The following is a 10,731-nucleotide window of genomic DNA, read 5'->3' as shown; positions in this document are numbered from 1 at the left end:
AAAAAGGCTTGAACGTAGCGTTTACTTTGGCCTGTAAACAGTAGCAGGACTCCCAGACAACAGACTACAGGGGAGGGAGGTCAAACGGGAGGCCGGACCGTGAAGTGAAGCGACGTCCAGCAATCCCTCAGAGCACTGCCACTCGTCATTAGTCATCGGTCTGCTGCTCTACAAAACTAAATGACAGATTTGTGTGTCATTACTGTCTGTCCCGGTCCTTGCCTCTCTCCTCAACTGTATCCGTGACTGTAAATATTACACAATGTGAAAGGCAACACCCATGCTTCAGCCGTACGCCACCAAGCTACACGGATTAGTATGTCACAAGTTGGGCATGTGCAATTATGTCCCAGTGATGAGCTCACGGGCGCGAACTCGCCGCATCTCAACACCAACCAAAGTTAAAGGGAAGTCCATCAAAACTGCATAGGAAGTTTTAGCTCAAGAAGGCTGAAAGCTGAACGTAAAGCAGATTAATTTACCATTACTGTCACAGAGTATGAGCCGTTATCCACACAAATATGCGGGGGAGTGTGGTACTTTTAAAAAAATATGGAGGGGGGTGGTGGAGGAGATTTTAACAAAATGCTAAAGCAACTTGTCATGTTCAGTCTCTTCGCAGGATGATGGGGGGATCCAGAATGTGAGATACATAAATTGTCCAGTACCCCAAAAACCTTAAAGAAAGAAAAAACTGGAGAAAGTCCTCATAGTCCTTTAAAGTCCAGGTGAGTCGACTTGTTCTTTTGCTTAAAGTTCTACTCATGTCTGGATCCACCCTGAATATTGTTCTTATGTGCTTTTTTTTGTCTGTACAAAAATGAATGGTACACAGGTTTGGGTCAGATTGCAAAGTTTCCTTGCAACAGTTTTTCTTTGGGTTTTACCATAATAGAAAAATAAATAAAACTAATTTGGCTTTCAATTTGTCACCATGGCTCAAAGACTGGAAATCAAAAAGAAAAAAAAAGTTTCTTTGCATACACTGTACATAAATACTGTACTTTAATTTGAGTGTCCCTTGGTCACACAAATAACATGAAGCTCCTTTATGAAGGAGCAGATTTAAGATACATTAGATGCATAGAAAGGCACTTTAGAGTCAAGACATTTGGTGTGCATCGGCAGGCCAGTTCCTTTTGGCCTGAGTCTGAGGTGCAAAGGAGATTTCGAGTTGAGGTGCATGGCTTTAGAATACTGCAAAATGTGTGTGCACACGGGCCTACTTGTGATTGCCATTTATACACGTCATACGTCTTAGCTGGGCGAGTATCGGTCGATGGTGCGGCTCTCAGAGAGGGCCTGTGAGGGAGGGGGCAGCGGCTGGCTCAGGACATCCATCTTGTCGTGGCTGAGGCCCAAGTGCTCCGAGGCCAGTTTGGACAGCGGGTAGAGGCTCTCCAGGGCCTTGGCATCGGCCACCAGCTGCTGCTGAGCTTGGATGAAGAGTTCACTTGCCTTCTCCTGCTTCAGCCCGAGGTGCTCGGCAGCATATTTACTCAGAGGGAAGATGCCCTCCGTGAAGTCCAACTTCAGTTTCCCGTCAGTTGTCAGCCCGCCTGCCGTCCCCCCGCTGCTGTGCATCTTCATATGGCTGATGAGGTTGCGCTGCTGGGCGAACTTCCCGCCGCACACCTGACATTCGTAGGGCTTCTCCCCGGAGTGGATGCGCATGTGCTCGGTAAGGCGATACTGACGCGTGAAGCGCATGCCACAGGAGTCGCATGCAAATGGCTTGAGGCCCAGGTGGCTGCGCATGTGTCGGGTCATGGTACCACGTTGCGTGAACTTCTTGCCACAGATACTGCAGGGATACGGCCGAGTCAGCCAGTGGGTCTTCTCATGTTGGCGCAGCGTGGCCGGGTCTTTGTAGGACTTATCGCAGCTGGAGCAGCGGTAGGGCCGGATGATCTCGCCAACGCCCGCCGAGTTCAACCCCTGGCTAGATTTGGTCTCCAGGTGCGACAAACTGCTCAGGGTGTTGCCGCTGCCGAGGCTCCCGTAGCCATTTGTATTACCGCTCATGTTTTTGGTGGTGCTGTTATTGCCGTTTCCCATCTCTCCGCCGGAGTTTCCGTGGAGCTCATCTTCCGTGTGCGTCTCCACATGTGCGTTGAGCTGCTCGGAGCTCGGAAAGCCCTTATCACAGGGAATGCAGACGTACAGATTGTCCCCGAAGCTCTCTGGCTCGTACGGCATGTGGAACCTGGGTCCGGGAGGGGACGGGCGTCCCTCGCTGCTGCCCGTCTCTTCTGTGCCCGACCCACTTTTGTCATCCACTCCTTCACTCTCCTCCCCGGCCTTGTGATGGTTGTGATGCTGATCTCCATTTTCACCCCCTTCCTCTTCGTCATCATCCTCATCTTCATACTCAGCCGTGTATGACAGCGGCTCGTGTTTCACCCAGCGGTAGATGTTGCCCATTTCTCTACCCGCCTCCCCGCCTTCTGTGGGCGTGTCGGGGCTGCGTGGGTAGCGGTCTAGCCCCTGTGGACCTGAGCGATGCAGGTGGGGTAGGTGTGGGCCCAAAGCCTGGTTGAGATGGGGGAAATGTGGAGGAGTGCCCGTATGGTCAGTCGACTCCATTTTTTCAGAGAAGGCTCTCCCGTTCATCCCCTGCATGGGGCTCGTTCGCCCACTCAAACTCCCGTCTCGCTCCTCGTCATTGTGAGCGTTCGCCATGTGGGTTTGAGAGGACGTGAGCTGAGACAGAGAGGTTGGGCTTTTCTTGGAGAGGTCAAGACCAAAGTTGGGGGAGCAGTTCCTCTCAGAATTGCCCGGGCGTCCAAGCTGGGCGGGCAAAGCTGACTGCAGACACGGGTACACCTGAGAGCCCTGGGCGGAGGTGGGGGCATACAACTCTCCGGTATGAATGGATAATCGATGGGGGACTAGCTCATCCATAGACGGTGCCCGAGGCGCGTGGCTATTCAATATTCCACCCGGAGGACAGGACTGGATGACAGGAGTTGAAACCCTGTATCTGCCACCGCCCCCTAGACCCATAGTGCTCGGCCCCATTTTTGCATAGGGTAAAAATGCAGGACTTGGGCGAGGAGGGTACTTGCCATTTCTTCTCAGCTTCTTTTTGCACAAGGCCACTAAATCAAGGAGCTGAAGGTAGCTGGCCGCTGCCAAGACAGCCCCGAGGTTTGGCTCAATGGGAGAGGTGGGGTCTCCTTCAGTCAGGCGGCCTGTGTAGATGTAGTCCAGAATGACCCTGAAGACCCCTGGACTCACCATCTCATGGTCGAGGTTGATGAGATTGTCATGGACCACCAAAGACTTCAGGTAGAGGCTGCTTGCCGCTAGAATGTTCTTATGAGCTCTGAAGAGGGCGTTCTGCACCACAATGATAACGTCACACAGGAATCCCTTGGTGCGCTGGCTGTTGAGCTGCAGGAGGAGATCCCTAGCATGACTTGGAACTTCCATGGCATCCAGCATTGTCTTCAGTCCGCCACCTGTAACGACAGACATTCATCAAATGTCAGGTAGCTATCGATGTTTCAAGCTCCACAAATTCAAAAATGATATGCACTTTGCTAAAAACGTACGATTGAAAAGTTATGATTCAAACGTTGGACTGTAGCTGAAAGTATTTGTGATGTTTGAGTAAGAAAGCAATTGATTACCAGCATGAAAATAATGAAAAAGGAAAAGAAAAAATGTTCGGGGGGTGATGATGAATATATACACACCAACACACACACACACACACACACACACACACACACACACACACACACACACACACACACACACACACACACACACACACACACACACACACACACACACACACACACAGGTTTAATCTTGATATTTAACATATTGATCCTGTTTGATATAAAATTAATGTAAAATGCAGAACTGATAAGGCCACTGAGCTGAAGTGAACTTTAATTTAAGGTGACCAGCTTTGATGGTTTTCTCATCATCAAAAATTCAAGTCATCAAGTCATCACATTCACTTCCTTTCAGACAGAATAAACATAAAAAAGAGCGAGCGAGAGAGAAAGAGAGCTAAAGTTAGAGATGGAGATGCGTATATATATAAATGTATATTTTTTTTTTTAGCTGCTGGCTTCCTGATAAAATATTCCAGGAGTGCTGTGCAGAGTTTTGAGCAAAGCAGGGGATGGATGTTTCACGAGTATCATGAACAGCAGGTACCTGTGGGAGGACTCGTCCAAAAAAAGATCTGACTTTCAGCTCCACTTTCTGCCCAGTCATATAAGGAACACTGAGCGCACGGGGCATAAATCAACATTAGCCGGCTCATTACTTTACATTCAGATATGCATAGAGGGACGCACACGCACACAGACACACACACACACACACACACACACACACACACACACACACACACACACACACACAAACACACACACACACACACACACACACACACACACACACACACTCACACACACACACACACACACACACACACAAATATCAACACTAATTGTTCCGTCGAGCCTAAAATAAACTGTATTGGCTGCACGCATCAAGCACCATGTATTGTTCAATCAGTGGCATCTGAGGATAGTTTACATATGAGATTAAATGACTCAAATGCTCCCTAAGGGCTTAGTTTCACTGATGGGAAACAAGCAACTAAATAAATATCATGTCATCTGTCTGATCACAGTCTTCCTGACACCAGCTCATTCACTTCTTGTTTATTTCATTCAGAGTTCTCACTCAGCATCACAATGGGGAAGTACTGCCTCAAAAAAAAAAACCGGTGTTATAAGGAGCTTCTGAAATTCCTTGATTATATTTTTATCTATTACTTCTTTCATTTGCACAGTTTTGAACAGCTACAACTGCATCTTCCTAAAACTTAAGAGTCATGCTTTAGAGAGGATATACAACAGAACTTTCTGCAAGTGCATATTCACAGACATCTGAAGGAAATATCATGACTGCTAAAATGGAAAAGGAAAAATGAGAACGACGTCTGTAGTACGCACAACAACAGAAAGCAGGTTTTAGAGGCGAGGGGTTCACGCTCCATCATTGTCCCCAGTTGCCATCTGAAGTGTTTCCACCCCTGGCTTCTTTTTCTGTCTGGCTTTGATTACTCTACGGTCATATTTTAACTTTAAATTTCAACATCGGTCAGATCAAACATGTTTGGAGAATAAGTGCGAAAGGAGGAATACGCCAAGTACTTTCCATAACGTGCTGATCGTCTGCAGAGTCTGTCACTGTGTTGAGCTTACTGGTAGCGGTGTGCAGAGCACCATGACACATTGTGTACTCACACAAGGCGTGATCCGTCCACATTCCCCCCTGGATGCGGTTTCAAACACACGGCGATAAACAACACAGTTCAGATGGATCCAAAAAAAAAGCCTGTGATCTGGTTTATGGTGACAGTTTGTTACGGTGCATTCACTAAAATTCATCATTTAAAAATAAATCCAAAACACTTGACAACTTTTCTATGCATCTGCATTGAGCTGTGTTTACAGTTTGTGGTAATGTGTCACAAACACTGTTATGGTGGCTGTGCCTATCAAGGCATCACTTTTTTCTTTTACTGTTAAGTGTCTGATGAGGCTACAAAACACCATTTAAAATATCCCAGCTTTCTGTTTGACGTATGCTCCTTCAAAAAAAAAAGAAGAGAAAGAAAAGTTGTATCACCTTAAAACATGACGTCTTATCTCAAGTGAACGATTGCTGCATCCTGTTAGGAAGCCGTCCATGATTTTAAAGATATATAAACCGAGAACTCATCTGACAGCAAACCAGCAACACATTCAGAGCAATAAATGCAGCTTGTTTTGTGGGTTTTTGACTTTAGAATTTTTTTTTTGAAGTTAGCTATTCTCTGCATTGTTGCTTGAGCAAAGCAACTCTTCTGATGCATGGCTGTTTTCGTCTGATAGCCTTGTTTCTAATGACGTCTCAACATGTTGAGGAAACACTGATCATGGCGATCCAGTGACGTTAGATCGTTTGCATTAGATTATTTGTCGTCCGTATGTTTTGTCACTTTTGCGGTGAACGAAAAAGACTAAACTTGTCTGCCTCTGCATGCAGCCTCAGTCCCATAAACACAACAGACATCTGCTTAAAAGGTTGTGTTGACATTTTACTTTCTTTCGTTGCAATTTTCTGCCCATGCTCGTGTAGCACTTGTTTATTTTATAACCCATTTGACCATGTTTTAATTTATGAGGCCCAGCTGCAAATACAAAATCAGAGTAAATTGGTGGAAGATTTTGTTTTAATTATACTTCAGTTTTACAAATGTATTGTGTCATTTTAGTGACTCACAAGGGGGGGGGGACATAGTTTTAGAGGTTTACACTGAGGTCAGTAAAAGGGCACAAAGTAAGTAGCTGTGCTCATGATGTGTTTTCAGTCAGATCAGCAAACAACTTGGAGGAAAAAAAGGGTCAGTTTCCTGTTTGATTGCTGTAATGACGCATCTAAAGACTATCACATTTCTATAAAATACTGACAACATATAGCTTCTTAAGAGGCGTTAATTAAATAGATTTTAACAAACAAGACAGTCATGTTAGTATAAAATTCAATTTACAATTTTCGAATTGCAATTATTTATAGTTGTATAATTATTCATTTTAAATATAGCATTTGTAAACATGTTTTCTGCCTGTTTAGGAGAAAATTACATGGCTGAATATATGAGGGTTTTGTTTTTGGTTTTTTTTTTTCAAAGCAGAGCAGTAAAGTTTGGATGCGTCTTGTCCTCTTAGTCTCTGCGCGCTTCACGCGCACCGTGTCCCAAACCCCGCAACGCGCGTCAGTCCTTCGCCCCGCGCCGCAGCGCCTCATCCATCCTCCATCTCCTCTTATCTCCCAACGAAAAGGAAAAAGTTTCTCCAGAAACGGGCCGTTTTAAGCTCCTCGTACGCAGACGTATCGGACAGCTGTTTCTTATACCAACTCTTTCCGCTTCAGAAGCTGCACCGGGGAGACGCGTCTCTTTCGGGCAGATGCGTAAAAATCACGACTTGTTCAAAAGGGAAGAAAAAAAAGGAAAGAAGAAGAATTGAAAGAAAAGAAAAAATTCCCCTTAATGTCTACGTAACATTTTTTAATATTCACCTTTACTGAATACGGACATTCACGCACAAACAGTAGGCCTGTTTCAAAACATCCCGAGGACTTTATAATTCCCATTTCGTATGAAATTAATTGCGGGAATAGATTAAGATAAAAATCCTTTTTTGATAGACTTGAACAATGCAAATTGTAAACACAAAAAGAGCGTAAATAAAAGCCCAGAGTGTAATAATTTAACAGAGGGGGAAATAAGTGTGGCAACTCAAAACATTTTTACATGTTTTTGCTTATTTTTACATAATCTAAAACGGGCTCTTGCTTCAGTCATTTTTGTAATTTTTTAAACGATATCAATTCTTTATTCTGTGCATAAAATAATAAATGTAGACGATTTTAATTAAACGCGTAATGAAGCCAGAAGCGGAACGTTTCTGGTTAACGTTCACATTACTAAATCAAAGTAGCAGGATGTGATTTAGGTTTTTGCTCACATTTCCACGAAGTCAGTGATTAAAAAGAGTTTTGTTAGAGTTTTTTTTTTTTTTTTTTTTTTTTTCAAATCTCTCCTGGCTGTGCACACTGAGCAGTTCAGTGAACAGAAATGTGAATGGGCGTCCTGGATCAGCTCTTACCTGCATGCCCGATGTCTTCTGCCATCCGATCTAAGTCTCCCTTAATGATCATCTCAGCAGTCTCTGGGAGTCATATCTGACGTTTCAGCTTTCAACTGCCAGCCTCCAAAAAACCATGCCAGTTTTCCGAGCGCGTCTGCCAGCTCTTTTTTTATGATTATTAATTGTTATGAATTTCTTCTCGCTCCTTAAGGTCCGTCCTCCCACCCACTTTCCTCCCTCTGCGTCTCTCTCTGCCCCTCCTCTCCCCTCTTTCTCATCCCCTCCTTTAAATTAAAAAAAATAGAAAAATACGTTCTTAGACCAGCATCATTTTCCTGCTTTTTTAAAGTAATTTCCTTAGCTATTTTTGAGTTGCAGCAATAACGCGCACCGGGATGATGATAATGGAGCCTCTGTGCGCCTTAAGTGTTTTAGCACCTCGTGTGATGTCAGTCTATAATAAAACTAAAAGGTAAAATCGAGGGCAGGAACTTCAAGTGACCCCGACTTGAACTTCTCAACACATCGTCTTAAAGAGACAGGCGGTTACTGTATAGACACACACACACACACACACACACACACACACACACACACACACACACACACACACACACACACACACACACACACACACACACACACACACACACACACACACACACGCGGATGTGCGTTGCTTATTTACGATCAGGCATCAACTCTCAAACAGACGTTTAATGACCAAAATGCCCACGAACAGAGATTCAATCCAATCTTTTCTTTATTTTTAAGTTGAGCCCCTACAAGAAATTAAGACTCCCAAAACACTGCCACGGGGCGAATTAAAATTGAATCTGATTCAGTCACAAGCGGTATTTGCCTTATTTGTAGTTGAGCTTAATCATTAATGCAACGTTCAGTGAGTGAATCAATACAATGATTGAACAATAGTGTTTTTCTGCTTTCTTTACGACCTCCTGTGGGAAAATAATGCCTCAGAATGAGCATTAATGATAACAATCAATTAAACTAATCTCTCTCTCTCTCTCTCTCTCTCGCTCTCTCTCTCTCTCTCTCTCTCTCTCTCTCTCGCTCTCTCTCTCTCTCTCGCTCTTCCTCTGTCAGGTAAACCACCTGTTGAGCTGTTAAAGCTTCCATTCGTCACTAAAACTGATCCATAACGTCATTCCTGATCCAAAAGATGTATTTCTAAGTTTGGTTTAAACTCGAGGGCCTTTTTTCTGGTTACATTTAAGGAAACCCACCACCTCAAAACGGACCCATGTGAGAAAGGTGTCATAATATTGTCTCTTCTTATGTGATGGACGTTGAAAGAGCAGCTGTGTGTCCTGACAGGCACTGAAGATGCAATCTTCTCAAAATATCGTCCACGACTGAAATTATCCATTAAAAGTAGTACATTTGCGTGGACGTTACTTTATGTCTGCACCAAGAGATCAAACGCGTTTTTACAGTACTTTGTGAGATTTAAATGATCCGCATAAATACAGGATAAAGCCAGAAAGGGCCGTTATCAGCCACGCCGGACTTGCCCACATGATCCAGATAAGATCTGCGCTGTCTTCGCGCGTCCTCGCCACAAAACCCAGCGGCTCAGAAAGGAAAACACTTGAGAAAAGCCTCGAAGAGTGAGAGAACTGCGCGTCGTGACACGTTCGCGTGGTGACACGTCTGTGTGGATGCCATCCCCGCGTGTGTGCCGTATCCCGGACTCACCTCGGACTCATGTCTGGTGCTGTGGCCGTGCGTCTCCTCTCCTCTTCCACATTCCCTCATTAAGATCTCCGCGGAGCCCTCCGAGTCCAGCCCTTCCCTCCGAGCTCCACGTCCGCGTAAATTTCACAGCCCTCGCTCTCCCGGTGTCCCCTGCTTTCACCCTCTTCCACACACTGGATTTTCTCACGCGTTAACAAGACCATCTGACACTTCAGACTGCGTTTGGGGTCCGATCGGACCAAAACCTGCCGGCTCTCACTTTGCGCACACAGCGACACCCGATGGCGGCGCGCGAGGAGCACGTGCGATGCTGCTGGGACGTTTGCGCAAATGAAAAGGGAGCAGGACTCCATCCATCTATCTTCTATTATACTCTCATTTACGGTTGGAGCTGATTCCAGGTGATTGGATGAAGGCCGATAGAAGCCGGGACAGGTCACCAATACAAAAAAAAAAAAAAAAAATCACACCATGACGCTTATATAGGACATTTTACAGTCATCAATTATTCTCAAGCAGATGTTGTTGTTTTGCCTGTGGGGTGAAACCCTCGTATCCAGCCACGCATTACCAGGGAGAACATGCAAACTCAGCACGGATGGCTCGGCAGTCAGAAAGTCAAACATCAACCAATAATTTCAACCTGTGAGGTAAAAGAAAGAAGAAAAGAAAAGGTTTAGGTGAGGTAAAATTAGAGTGATGATCAAATCAGAATAACATATGAAGTCATGAACCTGTTCAGAAATCAGTGCACTACTCTGATGAAAATAATCCATAACAAAATGAACCGAATATACCAAACACACTTTAAGTGTTTGTACCCCTGTATTAATATAACCCTGTAATAATATAACCCTGTATTAACATACCCCATTACCTAGGAACACTTGTCCACTCTAATGTGACCCAGTCTATCTCTGCAGTACATGTAAAAGTATATATATTAAGTCTGAGAGGTTTTATTTCAATCATATGTTCATACAGCTGAACTCCTTTGACTAGAAAGCATTTACATTATTTGGTCTCTGTACGTAAATTTAGAAACTTGCTTCATACCCTTACCAGAGCTGTTATAATATATCGTTGTAGCGCATGAAGTAACTGCTCACATTTTTGTGAAAGATGTACATCGTCCTGCTGAAGCTCATTTTCCTGCTTTTATGTGATCCAGTGTATTTGCAAATGCCTTTCATGAGCACTTTATGATGAAAAAAGGAATGATCTCATTGATTTTCAATGAGGGAATTTGTAGAATAACAACAAGAAAGCAGTGAAGTTTAATATGAAAACTTTTCTGCAAACTGTATTATAAGTAAGTGATTTTGAAAAGTTGTAGAAATGT

At 44.3% G+C, this 10,731-nt stretch overlaps 1 protein-coding gene across 1 annotated transcript; it reads right to left on the bottom strand.

Annotated features, from left to right (window-relative positions):
* Positions 1-844: 844 nt before the first annotated feature.
* hic1 (hypermethylated in cancer 1) lies at positions 845-7,740 on the bottom strand (the record flags this gene model as incomplete). Its single annotated transcript, XM_080514105.1, has 2 exons — positions 845-3,464; positions 7,689-7,740. 2 exons carry the CDS (start codon positions 7,738-7,740, stop codon positions 1,258-1,260), a joined length of 2,259 nt encoding a protein of 752 aa, XP_080370231.1. The 3' UTR covers positions 845-1,257.
* Positions 7,741-10,731: the final 2,991 nt, after the last annotated feature.

This window comes from Blennius ocellaris, assembly GCF_963422515.1.
Source record: "Blennius ocellaris genome assembly, chromosome: 2".
Taxonomy (NCBI): domain Eukaryota; kingdom Metazoa; phylum Chordata; class Actinopteri; order Blenniiformes; family Blenniidae; genus Blennius; species Blennius ocellaris.
This window is presented reverse-complemented; position numbering and strand designations above follow the sequence as displayed.